Consider the following 23,098-nt stretch of genomic DNA (forward strand, 5'->3'; position numbering starts at 1 on the left):
TACTACGGCGATACCGTAGCCGCTTGCACAAGGAGCCATTGTTTCTGACTTCAGGAATGCACCCAGATTAGGTGTATTTGGTTTGCTTTAATGAAAGACACACTACACGACAATTCAGTACTGTGGTAAGAGCGCCTTTTGAAGCTGTGGCCTTGCTTTGCTTGATGGGACAGTGAGGACGAATTGAAGTTGGCCTGTATCAGTCCATTATTCTAATTAAAACAAAGCTACTTTCACTGAAAACAGAGAAGCTATGCTGATCTTTGTATGCTGATCTCTCTAGCTTGACCATATGTACTACCACCATCCACCTACAACCATTTTTCACGGAATCCATAATTCTCTCGACATCAAAATCATAAGTGTCAATCGAATGACGGGAAAAAATGTTCCATTTCCAGCTCCAAATTTCTTGGCTATTAATATATCTTTTGCGGCCGAAAACCAACAGAACCACAAAAGGCCACGCAGTCGAATTTTAATATGAGCAATATTTGGATGGAGGTGTCTTCAATGTCCCTTCAAATTAGGATGCAGCTGTGGCTTTCACATCAGCTTTCAATATCAAATATCAACACATGAGGCAAGAATGCAATTTAAGCAGTTTAATTGTCCCATCGTTGTGACATTTTGGCATGCTTCACAATTCAGTACATAACTGGTTACACAAATTCTCTGGCAACATGCAGCCAGCCCCGATACGCACAGAATTCTGAGCAAAAGGTTAGTTCTGAAGAAAAAAAAGTGTTAAGTGCATATTTAATCTGTGCCATAATTCCATCTTCATAGCACTCAACACATCATTGCATCACTATCTTCAAGCAGTTCAAAAGCTTGGGGCTTAAGAAACCTTCAAGGAGAAAGAGCATAATTTTTTCACAAAAGCATCCCTGTCGACTGCAATATATGTATTCGGATCCCTTCAAAATTACTTTATTATTTAATATATAATATAATATGTACATATTAAACTTTATATTTATGTTATTTAAATTAATATTTGCATTAAGATTTGACCACATGGATATGATGTTTAAAACATTAGTTTTGAGACCTTTCTTGCAAAACAAGATTAAAACAGCATTTCGTTTTGGCAGTGGGAACTTGTTTGCTGCAATAATGACTGCAGCTTTGATGAGAGAACAGGCACATAAAGAAGTAGGTGTGGACTGACTTAAGGTACACTGTATGTTTTTCAAGAAATGCAAAGGAGTTTTGTGCAGCTGAGCTGAAGGTAAATGTGAAAGCTTTCGGGCTCTTTAACTCATAGGTCCTACAAACCAGTATTTAAATTGGCCCCTGAAACACCCAACGAATGGTGCTAAGACAATAATTCACTGGCTACAGTTTGCTGCTGGGAACAGTTCAGCCTAGCAGAACTGTTCCATGCACTCATGTCCCATGAACTTTGCACATGAACGGAATGCCAAACCAAGCTTTCTGTCATTTCTTACTGCAGTAGCCTCCCCAACACCTACCATTCCATGAGATGTGGCTAGCCCACAGCCATGGAAATGGGCAGGCACCCACAGCATGCAATTAGTATGCGAGATTATCCATGTATATGTCTGTCTGTTAGCTGTGCAAACTATGGTTTTGGTCTTGGTTGGCTGGTTCATTGACATCAACAGATTAATCCAGCCGTGTTGTGTGTTTTCTCGTGTCCTCGTTCCTTCGCGCTGAATTAATCTGTTGATAGAAGTGTACAGTTGTGCACTTGTACAGTAATTTGGTATTAACTCAAATGAAATGAATTTATTTAAATGAATTAAATGAATTTATTTAGCATTGATAATGTTGGTTGCTTGTATCTTGCTGTCGGTTAAAGGGGAGGAAAGCACATCAACTCGCTCAATCACTGCATTGTGTTGTCATGAAAACCTGAGCCAAATAATACACTCCTACACGCAGCAGAGGACCTGCAATCACGCGCGAAAGTTGGTGAGCCCTTCCCAGCGGCTTTTTTATGCTAGCACCCGCCTCCGTCGCTCGCATCTACGTATACATGTTGAGAGGTGGCTACTGGTTAGATTCTTTCAGACGTCGGGCAGCTACCAAGGCTGCGGCCAATAAGCCGCCTAACTCCGGCGGGTCGGGAAGCTCTCCCCTGGAGGTGGGGCCAGCAGAGGAGCGCCAACCTTCCAGCGTGCAAAAAGTGACGAGAGGAGAGGGAAAAGCGCAAAGACGCGGAAATTCAAATTTTGACTGCAGATAATTCAGCCTCTACAAAGAGCATTAGAAAATTTCTTGCTGGACAGTATTCATGAAGAGGCGTGCTTTAACATCCCAGCCATACTGGAGCTTTATTAGAGCCCCTTTCAGAGCCCCTTCAAGTGTTGGACTAATCAAAGGTGCCAAATTTAACACCACCATCAGAAGTATGATTTCGGTCTGTATGATTACGAGAAGTCATTGCAGTTCCTTTAAGGTGTGTTGTACAGCAGTTCTGCGGTTGAGCCAAGACTAATCTGTTTATATGTTGCTGGCTCCGTACTGAGGTAGAAAGCAGTGCGATGCTTCTTCTATAGTTCAACCTAAACACTGTCACTGTTCACGACAAAATCGATCTCCATCAGCATTTTGCTAGCATTTCAGACAAGACCTACATATCAGTGCTGGTTAATACTCTGGTTAGGCTTCCTTTGAACAAAGGAAGAGCAGAAGTCGATTTTGTTCTTTAAGCTTTCATGCCATGCAATAGTGCTATCACAGATAAGTGAGGCTTGTGAACTAAAAACAAGAGCCGCGTCAACTTCCTCTTTTTTCCGCGCCAACTTCTTCAGTATGTATATCAATCAACTAGCCCAACTTTCTGCTCTCGTAAAAGCAAGAGGTAGAGGAATTTCCCCAGAAAATGCAACATAGCATGTATAAGAATGCCAGTGCACTGTCTGTTGTGCTGTTCTTTTAACCATTTTCTATAAAAAATTGTCACACTTTTGACACATAAAGCGCTCCCATATTAGAATTCTTGTGTCTAGAAAGCACATATCTTAAGTTGAAGGCAGACTTGATATAAAGCAAATAATTGCAAAACACACTAGACGAAGCTGCTAAAACTTTCCTATGCTGCCACTGCTATAATTAGTATATCTGGATAATGAATAGCTCTAGTTCTTTTTATGACAGTATTGTTCATGTAATGCACATCTTGCACATAACATTCAGATCTGGTGGGAATAAAAGAGCAGCAGTCACAATACATTATTGCACATGCAGTACAGTTGCTCAGAGTCCACAGAAGACAAAGAAAGATTGAACAAAGCTTTGTTTTGAATAGAGGTATGTTATGGCCGATCCAATAACCAAGCCTGCAGTTACATGAAAGTAGATGTCCGTTTTTACTACCTTTGGCCCTGGCCTGGTAAGACGCCGCATGAGCATTTGTGACTTCTTTTATAACTGCACACTGACCAGTTTCAAGGTTGCTTTCATGTTTCCACTATGAAAGTACTAAGTAATAGTATGTGAGAAGAAAAATTGCACCAATCGAAATTGTGCAGCACTATCCTTCACCTGTGGCAATATTGTACTCAGTCAAAATGAACCACTGATTCGATTCTTAATTCTACTTTACATTCTTCTTTTATATTGGACATTTCATATGAAATAGCAGCCATGTGTATGGGTGTAATCAAAGACTTGATGCAGTTTCAGCTCAAATTAGTGTTATAAAGGCTTGGTGGCACATGTAGTCTGCGTCTGCCAGATATGCACCATGAGTGTTCATAAGGCATTAAGAACGACATTACAACAGAAGTGAAGAAGCACAAAGCACTGGATACCCCCTTTTCAAAAACAGCTGCCATTCTTGCATTGCTTAGCACATGAATACACATTTCTCTCCAAAAGTTCTGTATGTACACATAGATTGTCAACATGCAGTCACAGCCACTAGCATTTTATAGATACAAGACATTACCTCTACGGCAAGTACTGTGCTGGCTTTTCATGAAAGGCTGACATGCTCAGGGACAGCGTACTGTAATGTTCACTTCCAGCGATGATAACTTTCAGGGCAAGCTGGTTGGTTGAAGGACAGAAACGGGACTACGCACAGTTCTATGAAATTTGTCCCAGTGAGCAGAAGAGCATGCTTAATACTTTTGAAGAGAAGCGTTTTCATGCTGATTTCACTCCAAAATGTGGATTCAGCACATGCAGTTGCATACCCTATCACGCACAAGTGAAAATATCGCCGGAAGTGATTATTCAAGCACACATCCCCAGTTTCCATCTCATAATTTGATGCACGATTTCACAAAAATAATAATGTAAGTAATGCATTAAGAGCTGTACAGTGGCAATTAGTCAACAAGAGAGTAAATGTGTTGTAAAGGCACATCATGGAAAGGGAAGTTGACACAAAAGTACACAAAAAGACAGTAAGTGGACACATTCTGAAAAGACTTAAAAAGCTTGGGCACTGAACTGTTAACAACTTGCTTTTTTAAAAGACCGCTTGCAAAACAGGTTCAAAAGAGATGCCTGATATTATAACACCACCCTCAGAGTGAGCAACACAACCCTCATAAGTACCCTGCACCGAGAAATTATTGGTTATACCTAAATGGCAGTCACGCTTGATTATGTTGGTCACATATATTTTGTAACTCGTTAGTGCTAACAGCCATTTAGAATTTTTTTTTCTATGTTTACATTGGAAATAGGAACTGCTCTGACTTGGTGTGCCTCTACTGCTTGTGTCCTTGTCAAGGGCAACCCTGTGCAAAGCTTCTCAGTTCATAGATCACTTCACTCAGTGTGACACATAAATTGGGTGGTAGTCAAGCTAGCAAGCAAGCATTTTACACCAGCCTCTACTACCGTCCCTTCCAACAAGTATTATGCCGCTGTACAGAATAGCACATTTCAAGTGAAAAGTGTGCCACATGCAACTCTGCAGATAAGGAAGGTCCATCTTCCATCAGGAGCAGCCGAATGCAAAATGCAAGAAGCGACAGTCCTCAGGGGAGGCCCATTTTGTCAAGTAGGCTGTTGACTCGCTCATTCAGCCACGCACGCTGTTTGGGCAGCAGACCCTGGACCCAAGACTCTGGTAAGGCTGAGAAGCCATCCCGACAGCCGAGGAATGCACCCGCCAAGCAACAGTTGACACTGCTATGGCCCCCTTGCATGGCCAGGAGGCTAATGCTGGACCTGGGCAAGCAAGATAATTCAAACTAGAAGGGGGCGAAAAATCTGTTGAGCATCATTTACATCCTAGGGAACCTTTTTATTACACTTAATATATTACACTTATAATAAGTTTGAACAAGCAAGAGTTGGCTGTGTAGAAAGTACCTCTTGCCCAGCAGTGAAGAGTGCCGATGCTTTTCATGCAACACGAGGCCTGTTCGGAGATTGTTTTACATGCACCATGAGTTGTCTACAGTTGCATTATAATGTGCACTGGCCTAATGACGAGTGTCACCATTATCAGGTCAAAAAAACTTTCGGTAGCCTGGGCGTTTTTGTGGAGAGTGCAGCTATGGTCAAATGGGCAGTGTTTAGAGTAAGCAAGACCGATTTTTACGGCACTATGTGAGAGACATGTTACAGTGTTATCAGCAACAGTACCCAAAAACACGCTCACCTCGCTCAGCTGCATTCCGGTTATCCACAGGTAGATGCTAGCTATCTAGACGACTAGTGCGGCACACTGCAGTGGCTGTTCCACAACCCTTATTGGGAGGGTGCATTAATTAATTGGTATTAACTGTATTAATTAAATAATTCCCTGCATGGTGAATCTGATACAGCTGTTGGATTCACTTTTTCACATCAATCAAGTGCCTAAGGTTTTGTGTCCTTTTTGTTTATTTTTACCCGTGAGAGAAAAAAATGGCCTACTGAAACCTCCTGTTAACATGTGATGAATAATATCAGAGAGATCATATCTTCTTGTCTGACAATGATGAACACTTTTCCTTGACAAAAGACAAGTCCTGTTGTCGAAATGTTGCCAAGCTCCCTAAGGCAAATGTGCATACCTTACAAACAGGTACAGCCTTGGTCAAAGATTTCAGCCCACAGGGTTTGGTTCTGACCTTTGTAGCTGGGCAGCTATGGTATGCCTGAGGTTCCCTTGTTCACTTTGTGTTTACCCTTCCTGATTGGTAGTTTACCACTTTCCTTGTGAAAGAATGCGGTCGCTGTGCGACTGCTATAGATATTTTCCATTACGTTCACATATACCTCTTCTACACCCTGGTTACACAACACCTACATGACTACTGAGGTTTCTGTTGAGTCGTAGGCTTTCTCACATTCTATGCAGGCTACTGGTTATATCCTCCGCATTTCTGTAACACCTGATTGATGGCGTGAATGTGGTTTATAGTCAAGTAGCCCTGTCTAAAGCCAGCCTGGTCCTTTCACGCATTTAAGTTTAATGTTAGTCTAATTTGGTTAGTGGTTACCTTAGTAAATATCTTGTAAACAATGGGCACTAAGCTGATCGGTCTAATTTCTCAAATTCTTGACGTCCTCTTTCTTATGAATTAAGATGATTTTAGCGTTCTTCCAAGTTTCAGGTATGCTAGATGGTGAGGCAATGCGTATGCAGGGTGGCAAGTTTTTCTAGCACAACATCCCACTCTTTCAACTAATCTGTTGTCACTTGGTCCTCATTTATTCATACAGGAGGTGATGGCCAAGTACTATAACAGGGTAACCAACTTCTGTTCCGGTGAGAGGGTGCATTGTCTGCTCTGGTCACCAGGTTCAGGCTGCACCCCAGGCCTGCTTATTCAATTCCATCAGAACTCGGATGTTTTTTTTTTTTTTTCATCTGGTGCAAAATTTCTGCGGCACCGGGATTCAAACCATGGGCTTCTTGCACATAAGGCAAACGTTCTACCTATAAGCCATCACTGCATTCTGCATTGAGGTATAGCCTCCCCATTTGATTCGAAAGTGGAATGCCAACGCCTCACCTGTAATCAGCACACTGCCTGAGAGCTGTAATGCTTGCTGATAGGGACTTGAATGGGTGACTGGTCATCTGCTGGTCGTTCAGATGCAACCTGCATGTTTAAAGCTGTGATTGGTTTTTCTTTTTTAAAGTACTCTAAAATATCTGGGAAATCAATCTGCCTTTCTTATGCTTATGTAAGCAGTGTATAAAGTAGAAGACGGCTTTTCATTGCAAATTTGACTGTGCAAATGTACAAAGGCACATGGCACTTGCAACATTTTTTTCTTTCGGCAAAATAAAATAGCATTGTTAGAAACAGTTTTTACAGTACGGCAGCTTGCATTTCTTTGATAATTTTCTTTTTACTCTAGTTACCAGCAGATGTGACTTGCAATGTTGGACCCTGTGAAACCAGTTGTATTTCAGTAGCACTAACAATGTGTGCACCGCGACTGAAAAGCGCTGAATTTGAACAGGTGTGATTAAATTAAATATTTGAACATGCACATGTACTCACTCATCAAAACTGCTAGCTTCGAAGCACTTCTTGAAGTTTGCGATACTACTTTCATTTGTCAGCTGCTGCACTGACAGCTGATGGACGGTCTGTAGTAGCCTATCCACGTCCAGGCAGCTGTAGAGGTTGTGTTGACCCTGCCGATCGTAGAAGCAGCACAAAATGAGTGACCTCAAGCTGTGATCATTTCTGCCACGGTTCTTAAGGCCTAGTGACCAAACACATGCGCCTTCATGAATTTGTTTTATTTGTCATAGGAATAATCTTGGGAGGCTTGAGTCACTAGTACCATTAAATGGCTCCCATTCTCCGAAGTATGGGAGCTTGGGGCTTAATTTTCTTGTCTTAATTTTCTCATTTTCTGACAGGGAACTTTTGGAAATGTTTGTCAATTCCAAATTGACATGAATATAAACATGGTGATGACTAAGCCTTTTTGCATCTAAACCTGTCGGGGGGCAGCTTATTAGGACTGGAGTGAAGGCTTTGCTGTACGCATTTACCAAAGGGAATAAGTAGTCCAATGCTTCTCTATTTTCAAACATTTTTGTAGGCACAACTGCGGTGCTCAACAGAGAAAGAACTGTTAATGCTTTGCTATACTACTCCAGGCTACAAGATTGAAAGCTGAAGTGAGTCACCTAAACACAACACATGCAAATGTGCATACCTTACAAACAGGTACAGCCTTGGTGAAACACTTCAGGCCAAGGGTTTGGTTTTGAGCTGTGTAGCCGGGCATCTATGGTATGCCTGAGGTTCCAGACCTCCGGAGATGGAGGCACGCTTTTGTCCTCACTTCTCCTTACTTTTGAGCATCGTGTGCTGTATGTACCTGTCTGAACATGTGGCTCAAAAGTTAGCCCTGTCACCTGAAGACTTGGCCAAGGCTGTACCTACAATAGCTGTGGTGTGATCTTCATGCCTGCAATATGGTTGCCAGGGTTGTCGAAATGGCCACAGATGCTGCCTTGCACTGCTCTTCTGGGTGAGTGGCCAGGCATATGCGCACAGAGTTTGAGGCCACCTCTGACAGGTTGTGGAACACCGGTATGCCTGCACAGTGAACAATAGGCCAGCTGATGCCCATTCTTCGAGGCCACTCTGTAGGAGATAGACTGTACTTCTCAAAATGAGCTATGCTAACTACAAGCAGCATCGCATTTTGTGAATTACATGCTACTATATCACTTGCATGTGTTGGTACCAGCATGAAACATGACTGCAGTGCCATTTCCTCATTTCATTGTATCCACAGTGCTGTTTTGTGTGCTCAGTGCACAGTTTTTCAATTTAACTGCCCTATTTAGCTGCCTGTTGTACTTATTGCATCCATCATTCCTCTCCATAAAAGGACATCATTTAGGCAAGAGCACAAATCACTTGTTTCTGCACCTCCTTAAATAATGTCCTTTTGATGTCTTTAGCTGCTATTCCGATTGCCTCCAGCAGCTCTCATATGACAGCACTGGCTAACTTCATAAAAAGCCACTGTGGTACTATGCACTGTTAGCACACGTTCTTTCCTGTAGCATTCAAGTCATAGTGCACCTCTTTGACAGAGGTCTACTTTAACCTGCACTGCTTCAAACTTGCTAATGCGACTGGTCACAGTGCCGTATGAGCAGCCAAACGAGTGGTGCTTTCTGGAGCGCACCTAGTGCAATGGCCCTGGTCAAGGAGCCGTTGTCAACCAGAGCTGGTGCATTGGCTTCATGCAGCTTGCCCAGGCCATTGTTGCAGGCTGGCTGGCTTCGCTGGAAGACCTGCAGCGCTACTTGGTGCGGAGCATTCATGTAGCCCTCTTCCTGCAGCACCTAATTAAGACGCAGCTTATTAGTATGGATCCTTAACCAGAAATCAGGAATGTTTTGCAGAGCTGTTAGTAATCACCTAGTAAATCTTGCTTGCAGAAACAACTTGCATTAAGTAAGAACAGCATTGAACAGTTGTTGAAAACAAAAACCAAACCAAAACACACCAACATAAAGAGGAGTACTGCACAGGATGGGCAGAATTTATCCATAGTCCAGCATTACTTCTTGTTTTCTCATACCACAAACAAATGCACACCAACGAGTCCATGCTCTTTTGCCTCTTGCATCCATTTTCTGTTATGTTTTAAACTAGGTTTTCACTTTGTGTTCTGAAAGTAATGTATACTGCCTAATTCAACTTGCCACCCTTTTCTAGTATTGGACCAGGTTTGTTGAACGGTTAGCTTGAGAACAGTACACATTCACCTAACTGGCTTGGAATTCACTTTTATAAGCCAGTTATGAGTGCATCTTTATGTATGCATTTTTTTTTAAAGCACCTATCCAGGACACAGGCAGTATATGTGAATGGTGTAGATCGACGAGACTAGAAGGTCAGCAAGAGGCTTATAAATTTTTTGGAAAGCTGCAGGTGACCAACACGACAATCTTTTATTTTGGGAGTAGCCTACAGTCACATCATACCAATATCAAACAGGCTTACCCAAAACAGGTTCTTTTTTTTTTTAAGAAAATACACTGATGCACCATGGCTCGCATAATGCTTTATTAAATTTAAACAACACCTACCAGGGTCATTTTCAAGAAAAGGGTAGAGTCAGTTGGCATGACATTGGCTAACCAGTTTTGTGAGGTCAGACAGCAGGAAGCCTTCAACATCACCAAGCTCTGGTACGCCGGACCGTTTCCAAGACACCAGTCGCTTAGCAAAGTCGAGTTCGTCGACAACACCAGCCCACCGCAACAGCGAATCAAGGACTAAGAACTGTAGGAAATTAACGGAAATGGGCAGTGTAAGTGACATGAATACCAGAGCACACAGGTTTTGCATGCATGACAGCTCAAGACACACGACTCCACAGCTAGTCATCTGATCACCGTATGAGCATTATACAAAATAAAAGCCCTGAAATGACAACGTACAACTAAAAAGGCACATTGCCAAAAGTAACCAGAGCAGTACGTGCCAACATGGCTCTAAACAATGTTGTGTTAAATAAAAGATGACCAAATAGCACTGAAGGCACAAATATTTTTTTACTATTTCAGCTCTTGTAAATTGCCTATCTCATGTGTTTCCTCTCTGTTTTTAATGTGTCCAGCATGCATACATGATTGCAGAAGTCATCAAAACAGGATTCTATGTTAACGCTACCAACCTACTAAATTTCGTTAAACATCTTGCTTTATACACTTGGACTACACACTAGGAGGCTATAAAAAGTTCTACTTGCCATGTGGTCAGCATTGCATGTCCAGTCTCCCTGCTTCCACCTCACTCTGTGTTCATCCCTCCTAATACACGCATATTCTAGGCACTGTGGGTCGTAGTAGAAAGCACATTCGTCTGCAGTCATGAACTCCGTGGCAACACCAATAGCATCTCCTATAGCAGCCCCATACAGAAGACCTGAAAAAATAGTTCTATAATCAACATCAAGCAGTACATTATAGCTTCTGGGTGCTGTAACACAGTTGGGTAAAACATAGTGAACATAAAAATTGGATGTAATGATATTAATTCCACTTGATACTGCCCCTGTTGTTCAGGGAGTTTGGGTGTTTCCTTAACAATTGGAAACATGCATCACAAGAACATCACATACACTTGCTCCTCTACAATGCATATATTTCAGCGCAAAGCCATTGTGCAGGAAAAACATGGTTTAACTGATAACACATTTTTTTATGCCTTATCACCATGCTGGCACAGGCACTGGAATGTGGTTCAGTACCAGATCAGGCTATCACATCCAGTGCAGGAGGTGAAGTGCCCTGCGTGCTTGAATGTCTTAAGATAACTCGTGTTGTAGAGGACAACTCCAACAGAAAACAAGCTACGGCATACAAGAAAAAGCATTAGTGTAAAAATACATGCTCTTTAGGTCACGGTGAGAACAGACCTGTTATCCTGTCGGTCAGTATGTTGGGCTCCAACTTTGTAGCACCAATTGGTGGGAGCAGGGGCGTCTTGATGCGACTCGCAGTGTTCACTGTGTCAGTCTGGATTTGCAAGTACTGTGCTTGCGCTGAGTGGAGATTCGGCACTGAAGATGCAACCTGATTACCGCGCACTCTTGGAAACTGGTTGCATTCCACAGCGCGCAACGTCGGCTTCTCTTGAATGTGGACCGATTTTCGCAGGTGCTGGAGAGTGGCGTCAGAGCCCTTTTCGCAAACTGCCGAAGGAGGACTGGTAATGTCGGCATTGCCCGCAGCAAGGAGAATCTTCAGGTTGGGCAGTTTGCCCAGCGATTTGGGAAGAGAAGTAAGCTTGTTGTGGCTCACGTTAAGCTTGGCCAGGGAAGTGATTTTTCCGAGGTTGTCGGGGAGCTGCGTGATGCAGTTGTGAGAAAGGTCTATCTTTCGCAGCACTTTCAGGTAGACGATCGTGTCTGGTATGGAGTCAAGCTGGTTGAAGGGCACTAGCAACTCTTCGAGGTGGAAGAGGAAACCGATGCTGTCCGGCAAAGACTTGAGCCGGTTGTAGCTCAGGTCCAATACGCGAAGGTGCGGCAGTCTGAACGGCGTCTCGGGGGGCAGCGTTGTAAGTTCGTTGAACGACACGTTCAGAGTTTCATACAACGAAACCGCGTCCCTAAGGCTCCAAGGTAGGTCCGTAAGGCTCTTCTCGCTGTGGTCGCCGTTGATGTGCTGAAAAAGGAAAGACATATGATAAAACGTGCACTCATGCGCGCGCTGCATGCATTTGCTGCGAAAGCGGTGTGCGTACCTTGTGGAAAGAGCGGTCGTCAACTTTGACGCTAAGGTCAAGGTCTCTGTTGAGTAGATCAGGTGGTGGGCCACCTTCGTGTGCTTCAGCATTTCCCATGTCGCCAGCTCCAAACTTCAAGGACCTTAACGGAAACGCAACAAACGTTTGAGCCACGGGTGCAGTTGAAACACAGTCTCGTCAGACCCGGGTATGCATTTAAGTAGGCGTAGTCGTGATTTTTGAAGTTTTCGCGCTCTATGTCTGCGAAAGTAGACGAGACATTCGAATATACTCACGTCTGTTACCCGACTACACGTATGCGGAACGCTTCGAATCGGGCAATGCAGTCGCTGCACATTGACTAACACAACGCAGGTAGTCACATGGAGCATGCATAAACTAAAAATGAATCATGAAGCAGCTTTTGTCGAATGTTTTTCGCAACGAATAAAGTATTTCGAAGCAAACACCTGCTCAGCACGGAAACTGCTGCCGATGCCAACGCAGCAAGCGTGCAGACGAATTCTGGAGTGCGCGTTACTCTCATCAATTCGTAGTTGGTTTTTTGCTAAAAATAAGTTTATATAAATGCAGCATAGTAATAAAAACTAATTTTTTTTATTCAAGTAGGATTGGTTTTTTTATTTATATTTCGTGTAAGTTCGTAAAGTGTAGTGTGGTTCATGTCGAAACCAACTTTAGGTGGCGGCATAATCGCTCCTGTGATGGCGGCGCACGCGATTTGTTTGCTGTGCTAGTTGATAGAGTTGGATGTTTTGCAGTTCAATTTGCACGTTCTGGCACTGTTCTGAGCATGGGTGTCGTAAGGTAAAATTCTCGTTCTTTACTGTGTCTGAAGTTGTTGATGGGTTTTGCCTCAACCCCTATTTGTTTGATTTGTTTGGCTCCGCTTCGTCCAGCATACATCAGTTCCCGATACCAGAAGGAAAAAGCGGCCAGCAAGCTACGGAACTTCTGCAGAAACGCCTTGAGACGTTAGGAGCTGTTCGGGAAGGAATATTTACCGTTGACTGCGAGACATACTACAGTGCACCTAATATTAGTGAGTAACGTTTCTTCTCCGATGAACTAGTCATAAACTTACCGTTCAGTTAATTGCATTGCCAAAAAAGTTGTTCCCGCGTAATTTAATGGCACGTGCTTTATTTTGTTCAGACCCAAGCCGTTCTGTGAACATAATCCATGACACGGAACATCCTGCGACATGCTTCGCGTTGCTGGACACGGGCATGTGCCTTGTTGCGGACATAACCTTCGACATGCTCATGCTCAAAATGGCCGGTATCTACAGTTCCAAGAAATCGACAAAGATTGAATCCAAGGGACCTCGATACGAAATAGCCGACTTTCTCGTCAAAGTTGGCAGCGTTTCGATGGGACCGAGCTTCCGGGGCATTCTCGTTGAGGTGAGTTTCGCCTAGCGTATAAATATTCATTCGCCACATGTTTCGCGCCTTAAAACATGCGAATTCTGTCATATTCGATGCTCTAGGAACGAACACCGTTGTCGTTATGGTCACGTGCGGCCTCGTGAACAATTTAGCCTATTAATCTACAATAAGTTTGTGCTCTCGTGTTAGCAGTTTTAAGGGCACAGGGTAAGCCCTATACTTCCCATGCATTTTAGGCCATGTTGAGGTACATGTTTCTCACTAACTAATAACAGTAGCCTAATAACACATATATCATTGTTTGCCAAATTTTGTGCTCTTTTTACTGAACTAGAATATTTGAAATGTGTTGAAAATTCGATTTTTAATAAAATTTTTTCCGGCAGTACACAAATCTGGCCTTTCTTTGCGCATTTCAAAATTCATAACAGAATAACTGCTCAGTGAAATTGCTTAATTCTAGTTCAGTAGTTGGCAACACTTATGTAGATGATTGAAAAAAAAAATCAGCTGTCTGTCTTGAAAGGCATTGGAAATAATGGTACCTTTGTAAGAAAAAACACTGTTTTGAGATAATAGAGCGGAAAGAGAAAAAAGATGTGAAAAACCATTTTTTATTTGCAGAAACGCCTCCATAGTAATTGGTTTAATAGCCCCCTGCTTCTTAGTCACTGTCGCCGTCATTTTTTCGCTTTTCGGCTTGTCGTTTTGACTGTCGGGCCTCTTTTGTAAGCTGTCGTGTTGCTTGGTCCGCAAAGTACATGCGCTTATGGTCAGCTTCCCTCAGCCACTTGATGGTGTTGCTCCCTGGGTTCAATCCACACGCCTTCAAAACGTTGGCCCGTGCGATGCTACCATCATTAAATGAAAGAACAGCATCCAGTGTTGCCAACCGTAGGGTCCGAAGCCTAACAAACACATTCTTTGGCGCGCGTTCCCAAACAACATGGTTGAACGACTCATTTGCATTTTGAGTTCGCCCATGCAGGCACTTCTCTAGGAGCTCAGCCTTCAATAGCTCCCTATAAATGGGTTTGATAGCCTCCAAGACAGATGCAGGCAAACTCTCCTTGTGGAAAAATGGCTTGCCCTCTGACTGACTTCTGTTGAAGGCACACCACGTATCAGGTCCCTTTGGGCAAAGTCCATGGCATGGGTCATCGTCTGTGGCCGATAAGTGAAAGAAGGTTGCCCAAACGGCCTTTCGCATTTCATCCAGGTTTCCTACATTTCTTCTGATGGCCAAACCATAGTACGTCTGGAGCTTGTCTATTACTGCATCAGTCAGTCGGCCTCGGCCCGAGAGGCTCTTTCCATCAGAGTTTTCCTGCTTTGTTTCCTTTTTTTAGCCTTCGTAACCTTGTGCCCATCCTTTTTTGCACGTGCCCTATGCACTCAACCTTGGATATTTCAACGGAATCACCATATGGCATTTGTGCCTTCACAGCCATAAAATAAAAGCCTTGCTGTCACCATCCCCAAGGTATTTGACGTATCGAACGCCGTGAAGCTCCTCACTCCTGCCGAAAATTTTCAGTGCTCCTGCGACTTCCATTCCACCGCTGGTGCCTTGGTAGTTGCTTTGGCACACCTCTCTATGAAGGGGGTCACTGTTTGTACCCTTGATGCTGCACTTTGGACAACGTTTAGACAAAACCTCCACATCCAGCACTTTCCCAGAGCCTACACTGGTCGCAGAGACTATGCCGTTATTTGGAAGTATGGCCTCGCTTCTGCCAGCTTCCATCAAGAGCAACTGCGATGTCTTTATCCCCCTCATTCAGCTGCACAGCTTCATCAGCTGCCCTTTTCATCGACTCCTGAGCAGCAGCTTCGATGAGACCTAGAAGCTCTTGATTGTATTTCGCAAACTTTGTCGGCGGCTTAGGAAGGTTTAGCATAGCACAGAGTATATTTCCTGCAGCCATTCCCTTACCAATGGACCTCAAGGCATACACTAACCTGAGGTTGGCTTCATAGAGGCCAGAAGTAGTTTTCTTCTACGTCTCAAATCGTTGTGCGGCACTACACACTTCACAGTTCAAACTGTAAACGCTTGCAACACCTACCCATTTTGTCACAATTTCGATGAGCTCAACACTTCCACCGCACTCTCTGCACACACAAATCTGTGTAATTGCGGCACAAATGCCGTCCATGTCCATTAAGGCATATTGGCTGCTGCTCTGTAGCACATCCTCTTCCTGGAAGCACAGAGAAAATCTTGAAAGCTTCGATGTCGAGGAGCTGGCGCGTTCGGCGTTCGGGATCTCATTCGGTCGTGGACATCCTTTTGCTTTTTCACGATGAGCGTAGCGGTTGCCGTGAAATTCACGCCTGACGAAGGCCTTCTTTGCTCTGGGCATCTCAACTTATCAGCAGCAACCAACACCGGCACAATTTACAATACTGATCGAAAGGGATAGCACTCGGACGCAGCTGCATGAAGGTTGCAGAAACATGGAAAAAACGTGCAAAGCGTCTCAGGATTGTCTTGGCTAAAAAAGAGGAGCTGTACAATAGTTGCCAGACAATTTTTTATATGTAGCTGATTTTAGACAAGTTTTGAAATCCGGTGGTGGACTTTTTGGTTGAAAAAATTGACGTTAATCCTGAAAGGGGGCGTGGTCGCTCACTACTTGGTTTCGGAAAAAGCGTTTTTCAGCCGTAAATATGGCTTTCTGAGGAAAGTGCGATCATGGAACATGTGTAGAAAGAATTGAACTTCTAAAATTCCAAAAGAAAAAGAAAACGATTTTTTTCTAATTTTACCTTACCCTGTGCCCTTAATGCGGTAGTACCACTTCCCGCGTAGGCTCCTGTATGACATGCTCGGGTAAACGTGAGCATTCTCGCGGCGTTTAAATGCTGCACGTAGGAAAATCCTTTATTTTAAATTATAGACACTACATCACGTACACTGCAAACACACGCACCGTGTTTTCAATGTGGTGCAGTTTCTTCAAGCTTGAATACAGGAGACTATATTTTTAATGATAGTTGTTTGTTAAGGGTGAAGAGTTTCAGGAGAACAAGCCACACATGTGCTCTGAGGTTAAACTGCCTATGTGGATTGTTTATAATAAGGGTTATTACTTACTAGCATCCATCCAAGTGCAGTCATAAAGAGCTTCCACAGAGACTTCGTAGTCGAAGAAATGTTCATCCTAGTCCGGGGTTCGAACCTAGGACCACCGACTCACTGGGGCAGTTGCTCTACCATCAGCTAGCCAGGACAGCTAGCACATGGTAGCTGTCCCGGCTAGCTGATGGTAGAGCAACTGCCCCACTGAGTTGGTGGTCCAGGGTTCGAATTGCCTATGGTGGAGTAGATTTGTAAAAAGGGAGTAAATACTCCCTTATTAGAAATATAAACCACCGTGGGAGATTCCCGTAAACATTGAAAGGTTTATGCTTGTGTATGATTCTGGTGTTGAAGATGTTCTTGAACCTTCCAGGTTGAGTACCTTCCGTGTGTAGTGCCGTCAAGTTGTTGGGACCTGATGCGTGAGTTTCTTCAAGGCTTTATGGGCTCGGCTGTGCAAGGCCCTCCCCAATACCTGCAGGGTCGTATGAATGAACTTTACAATCCCGTGGATACTGTTCAACAGTACATGGAACATTTCAACAACTTCAGAAGGGCGACTGCCACACCTATAGCTGCACCTGCAAAATAAACCTTGTCATCTGCACACATCATGAATGTCTTCATAGTGAAGTTTGTGATAAGAAAGTTTTCTTTTCTGCATGAATAATTTAGCCTACTGCTTGAATCAAGGATGTGTCTACTGTGACTATTAATGGGTATGTTTGGTACGTTTCACTCATATATGGCTGGTCTACAATAATAGGAGCCAAATCTGATTTGCTGCCAGTTGCAACAACAAACTTGTAATTCTGCCTTCTTGCCTTGGCAAAGCTGGAAATCAGTTTATCAGTTTGATTAAATGAACTTTTTGTTTGCTTGCTGTAGTTAGTCTTCTGTCTTGTGAAAAACCAGGAATCATGAGTGAATGTTGTCATGTGTTCAAATCCTTTTATATGCTTTGGCTTCAATGAGCACAACTTTCTTGCTTTGGCACAGCTAGGCATCAGTTCATCTGAATGAACTTTTTCTTGCTTGCTATAGTCAGCCTCTTTGCTTGGAAAGCAAATACTGCATAAGTGAATATTGTTGTCTGATTGAATCCCAATGTGTGCACTGCCTTTAGTGATCATAATCACTGGTGTCAGGTACCATAAGACTTGGGTCTTCTGTAGTATGGGTGTCCAGTGGTGAAGAAATGCGTCATGCTATTGATTGATACTAATGTGAGGTGCGAAAAAAAATTCCGAGGTTCTGGGCGTTACCGTGCAACCACCACTTTTTGGAATGCGCAAAGCCTGGTAGTGAACAGTGAGCTTGCAGAATGTGTACCACCCACTTCCTTTTTCCTGGATCGGCTAATGGCCATGTGCTCGAATAAAAACATGGTGCACCGTACAACTAGTGCTACAACCAAAATCTCGCTGACTGGTCCCAATGTTTTTTATATTGCTCTGTTTCCTGTGCACACAGGTTTCAACATCACTTTCTGATGTAACTGAAGATGTTCCACAGGAGAAAATGGCAGCCCCATTTGTGATTGCTCCTCTTGACTATGTTGATCCTGGCCCATATCGTCCACAAAAACAGTAATGTGGTGGCCACAGTGGCACTTACCCCAACCAAAACCATTAAGGAGGCCAGCCAGGAATTGTGGAGAACGGTCCAACTAGCTTAACTGGTGATGTGTTATTTTGGGCGAGCACGCGAATGGCTTGTAGAGACTTGGTGGTACTTCCTGTGGGAGCCACGGCAGTGTCACGCAAAGCTTGACGTCATGTGATCACATCGTCAGTAGAGACGTCATAGTCTCATGACGAAGTTGTGTTATCACTGAGATGTCACAGCTGTATCTTTTACTGTTCGTAATCTGGAGGAACGCGAAAGAGCTGCAATTGGCCCTTGAACATGCTTGGGTAGTTGCGTGAATTGGGGTGGCGATCTGGCACAAAATGGAAATGTCTTACGAGGCAAGGGAATGCGCAATAATTATTGCATTCTCTCTGCACGAACTGTGCTGTGAGTGGAATATAAAGAAAAAGAGGTTTTTTAATGTGCACTGGCTTCACACAGCACTCAGCCATTATTGCATTTTGCCTCCATTTATATTCGGCTGGGATTCAATACCTGTACCTTGTGCTTTGCAGCCTGTTGCCATGACCCCTGAACTACCGCGGTGTGTGCCTTTTTATGGGAACTCCAAAGATCAGCGCCATACTGCGATGCTCGTAATGTGTTGACCATTACGGCACGCACATAACTTGCGCGTGATGTCACTTAAGCGAGCTCGCTGTTGCGGCGGCCATCTTTACAAAACCGCTTGGCTGAGGTGTTTCTTGCTGCGACTGGTTCCTGTGTGCTTTTTGCTTGAATATTCCTTCTCCGAGCATGCAGTCCTTTCACGAGGGCTACAAATCGCAGTTGGTCGGATCAGTGCGTGTTTGGTGCACGAAAAAAGTTCGGCAGTGCAAGAATACCAGCCCCTCCCTATGCATTGGAGATGAAATAAGAACATGGACGTTATCCTGTTCCCGGAGCATATATACTTTGCGACCCTGTAGTCAATGCGTACAAATTGTAATGATTGCACATTTACTTCACTTGTGCGTAGTTGAGCTTGTTAGCAAATCAACTAGAAAAACTCACATTTTGAGGGCTCAGCTCACAACTTTTTCTTTCCTTTGAATAAGTACTGGCCACAGAGACTCCGGAAGTAAGAGCATCCCCCCCCACACACACACACAATTCAAAGAAGGCAGCGCGCACCCCCCCCCCCCCCCCAATCCAACTCCTTGCTCTCGGACCCGAGATTACTGACAAACGCTTCAATACTAGGCCGTTATTAATGTAAAATGCAGTGGGGCTGAGCTAGTTCGCTTCGTAGCCAGTCGTAAAACATTTAATTTGAGTAAACTGAACCAGTCCTTCACAACAGAAGTCTGATTCACCTTTGTTCATGGGCATGGTTAGCACGCTCGAGGAGGCATCCAATGTAACGCAATAATAATGATAATTGGTTTTGGGGGAAAGGAAATGGCGCAGTATCTGTCTCATTTCTCGGCGGACACCTGAACCGCGCCGTAAGGGAAGGGATAAAGGAGGGAGTGAAGGAAGAAAGGTGCGTAGTGGAGGGCTCTGGAATAATTTCGACCACCTGGGTATCTTTAACGTGCACTGACATCGCACAGCACACGGGCGCCTTAGCATTTCGCCTACATCGAAACGTTTTTTTTCCGCCGCTAGGTGGCTGATGTGTACGGACGCATTTCACATGAGCTCCACCAAATTCATCAGATTACCCCTACAGTCTTTATCGGACGCCACCCTTTATTGTGGACCACCGACCGAACATCATCAGGCACGTCTGGGGCAAGTTTTACGTCTGGATAACGGTAATTACACCTTTTTCCGGCACCCTGAAAGTCCCACGATTCAGGCCGCCGCGTTAAGCCTACCCAGGCTCGGCGCGGGTCCGCCTACAGCTGCAAGGCATGAGTCACGACGAAGCTCCTCAGTGCTCCCGTTGCCACCGCCGCTCCCTCCTTTCCACCTCCGAAGAGGAAGAAGACATGGAGCTCAATCCTCCTCCAGACTTTCCACCGCCACAGGAGAACGCTGGTTCTCCGTCAGGGACTCCTGTGAAGGACCCATCTGATTGGACTATCTAAACGCTGTGTGTCACAGCAAACACCTGGCTCGAGGTAAGCCAATCACGGTGGCGGGAGTCAATCCAACCCTCAACTGCGCCACCTATATCCACCCCTTCGAAGACCACCTCGCCGCGACCGCCTTCCCCCATTACCCAAGCAGGACTGCAGAATTATCCGCCCCAAGAAAGGTCTACCTCTGAAGAATTTAACCACCTAAGAGATCTCCATTGCTGTAGCCCAAGCCTGCCGCTCCGCCATAAATACGAGCTCCCTCAGGGTGCGCATTCATCAGGGCTCCAACATCATTATCGCCAGCACCTCCGATCTTGATACGGCAAATCAAGTCCGACAAATCGACAGCCTTACGCTCGCCTCCAAGGCCTACGCCGCCTCTGCCTACGTTGCAACCCCGGAGACCGACTCCAAGGGCGCCATTCATGGCCTCAACCCCAACACCTCGGAAACCGAGCTTATGGGTGGCCTCAGGACCCCTTTTTTCTGCGTGGAAGTCCTCCGGGCTCGCATGCTGGGCGCCACGAGAACGGCCGTCCTTACCTTCAATACCCGTAATGCTCCGTGGTCGGTCATCTACTATGGAGGTGAACTGCCCTGCTACCCATTCAAGCCGACCAAGCAAGTATGTCAAGTCTGTCACCAAGTGGGCCACCATTCCGACGTCTGCCCCACACCGGACATCTCTATCTGCCACACATTTGGCACTCTCAACCCAACCTCTGGACAAACCTGCACCCCGAGGTGTGCATCCTGCGGGAAGCTCACCTTAGTGGAGCACGGGAATGCCGCGAACGCCTGGTTCAAAGCACGATCCGGAAAGCTCAAGAGGATCGCCCAAAGTGGTTCAACTCCGAAAGGGACTCCTCAGGAAAGCTTCCCCGAAAGCAGACCCCCTCCCCAGTGCGCATGAAGACAAGTAAAATACCGGTCAGCAAACCATCCGGGACGGCCAAGGGTCCACAATTGGAAGCACCGGCCTCAAGACCACAAATGAGCTGGTCAGTTGTTGCCTCCTCTGCGCCAAAAACTAAATCTACACAAATCACCAAAATCAAGGCAGAAATATCACGCCTGAACACACAGCTAGGGCAACAAACCACCAAGCACACAACACGAGCTCCGGGAGACCAGTCGCATAACCCTTCCGCGCCTGCTTCAGTAACGCCCCCACCAAACAATTCGACAGCAACGCAACACCCCCCCCCCCCCCCCAAACATCTGCGCCCTTCACTTCTGCCCAGTTAGAATACTTGGACCGTACGAAGAACGATATCTTGCTGACCGTGACACAGCAACACTCACAATACCAACACCGAATGCAGCAGCAAATGGCCACCTTCCAGCAACAGCTGGTTACTATGCAACAACTCCAGCAGCAAATGCAGGAGATGTACACATCCCTCACGAATCCCATCTGGCGACTCCCCTAGTGGGCCCCACCAACGTTGCATGTGTCTTCCGTCGGAAGCCAGTGATTCGGGATAGCATCCCGGCACTAGAGAGCCATCATGGCGCCCAATAGCGCATCGACACCGCCGCTCCACCACCTTGAAATCTGGCAGTGGAACTGCCGTTCTTTTCGTCCTAAAGCAGCAGCTCTTCTCCAATATATACATTCCGCCCCAGTTCCCCCAGACGTCATTTGTCTTCAAGAAGTGGGCAAAGGGCTCATCCGCATATAAGGCTATTACACGCTTCAGACTCACCTCGCATCCCGGGTAGCCATCCTTGTTTAGAAAACGAGAGCTGCTACAGCACATGCCCTCAACTCGTCCAACATCGATCATCAATTCATCGAAATTATTCCCCGAAAGGCCCGCAAGCAAAGGGCGTTCATCCTCAGTGTGTACAGTCCCCCTCAACAAAAACACGCTCTGTTTGGCCCCCTGCTTTCGGAATGCCACCGCATAGCCCAACGTAATCGCTTCGTGGTACTTTGCGACTTTAATGCTCCCCACACCGCCTGGGCTTACCGAGTCGATACAGCCAAGCGGAGCACTCTCCTGGATGCCGTGGACGCCGCGCACCTTGCCTTGATAACCGATCTCTCAGCCCCCACAAGGCTAGGTAATAGTGTCTCCCGTGACACCTCTCCGGATCTCACTTTCACTAGAATGTCACCCGCCCTACCAGGACTAACCTAGGAGAAACACTAGGAAGCGACCATTACATACTCTGAATCAGCATACTGTCCCACAGCACCGGGTGCCCCTCGGTATCATCAAGTTCACCAATTGGGGAAACCTACAGAGCCACGGCTCCACATTCTAGCTCTATTACTGATATCGCGGCATGGACCCAGGCCCTCTGTCACACCCATCAATCGCACACGCAGGCCCTCCAACAGACCGTTGACAACCCCGCAGTCGACCCCCATTTCCTCCACCTCTGGGAGGCCCGTCATGGCCTGCTGAAAAGATGGCGCCGACAACGACATAACCGCACCCTCAAAAAGCGCATAGCGCAGCTTACCTTACAAGCTCAGGACTACGCAACGCAACTCTCCACCCAAAACTGACATCAATTTTGCGACTGCCTTCGTGGCACACTGAGTACTTCAAAAACATGGGCCATACTGCGCAGCCTTCTACATCCTGAAACAAAAATGCGTCTACCAACAGAACCTTGCAAGCAGTAGCCCATCAATTCACCGGCACTGACCAAGAGCTTCTGGACACCCTCCGCTCCAAATACTTCGGCGCTTGACAGCCACTTACCTCATCTACCACTTACACCGGCCACACCAACCCGGAACTCGACGCGCCAATCACTTATGAAAAGGTCTTC

The 23,098-nt window shown here is 45.3% G+C and overlaps 2 protein-coding genes across 2 annotated transcripts; one reads left to right on the top strand and one right to left on the bottom strand.

The window, feature by feature from the left end:
• Positions 1–3,593: 3,593 nt before the first annotated feature.
• On the bottom strand, positions 3,594–12,669 carry LOC144098748 (uncharacterized). Its single transcript, XM_077631600.1, has 10 exons — positions 12,446–12,669; positions 12,168–12,291; positions 11,338–12,088; positions 10,669–10,844; positions 10,056–10,199; positions 9,094–9,253; positions 8,362–8,492; positions 7,437–7,573; positions 6,939–7,028; positions 3,594–5,160 (listed from the first exon to the last, which is right to left on the bottom strand). Exons 2-10 carry the CDS (start codon positions 12,264–12,266, stop codon positions 4,968–4,970), a joined length of 1,881 nt encoding a protein of 626 aa, XP_077487726.1. The 5' UTR covers positions 12,267–12,291; positions 12,446–12,669; the 3' UTR covers positions 3,594–4,967.
• A 186-nt stretch (positions 12,670–12,855) lies between these two features.
• Positions 12,856–17,258, top strand: MED20 (Mediator complex subunit 20). The gene is made up of 4 exons (XM_077631601.1): positions 12,856–12,977; positions 13,070–13,212; positions 13,326–13,576; positions 17,020–17,258. The coding sequence occupies exons 1-4, from the start codon at positions 12,964–12,966 to the stop codon at positions 17,236–17,238; spliced, it is 627 nt and encodes a 208-aa protein (XP_077487727.1). The 5' UTR covers positions 12,856–12,963; the 3' UTR covers positions 17,239–17,258.
• Positions 17,259–23,098: the final 5,840 nt, after the last annotated feature.

The sequence above is a fragment of the Amblyomma americanum genome, chromosome 7, assembly GCF_052857255.1.
Source record: "Amblyomma americanum isolate KBUSLIRL-KWMA chromosome 7, ASM5285725v1, whole genome shotgun sequence".
NCBI classification, from domain to species: domain Eukaryota; kingdom Metazoa; phylum Arthropoda; class Arachnida; order Ixodida; family Ixodidae; genus Amblyomma; species Amblyomma americanum.

Bases quoted from the DNA above. Each gene is read 5' to 3' on its own strand.
- LOC144098748 (XM_077631600.1), bottom strand. From the start codon at position 12,266: ATGGGAAATGCTGAAGCACACGAAGGTGGCCCACCACCTGATCTACTC. The intron at 9,254-10,055 runs GTTAGCCAATGT...CGTCTTAATTAG, and splicing joins TGTCTGACCTCACAAAACTG to GTGCTGCAGGAAGAGGGCTA. The intron at 7,029-7,436 runs GTGAGTACATGT...TTAAACATGCAG, and splicing joins GAAGCTAGCAGTTTTGATGA to GTTGCATCTGAACGACCAGC.
- MED20 (XM_077631601.1), top strand. The intron at 13,213-13,325 runs GTGAGTAACGTT...TATTTTGTTCAG, and splicing joins CTACAGTGCACCTAATATTA to ACCCAAGCCGTTCTGTGAAC. The intron at 13,577-17,019 runs GTGAGTTTCGCC...TGAACCTTCCAG, and splicing joins TCCGGGGCATTCTCGTTGAG to GTTGAGTACCTTCCGTGTGT.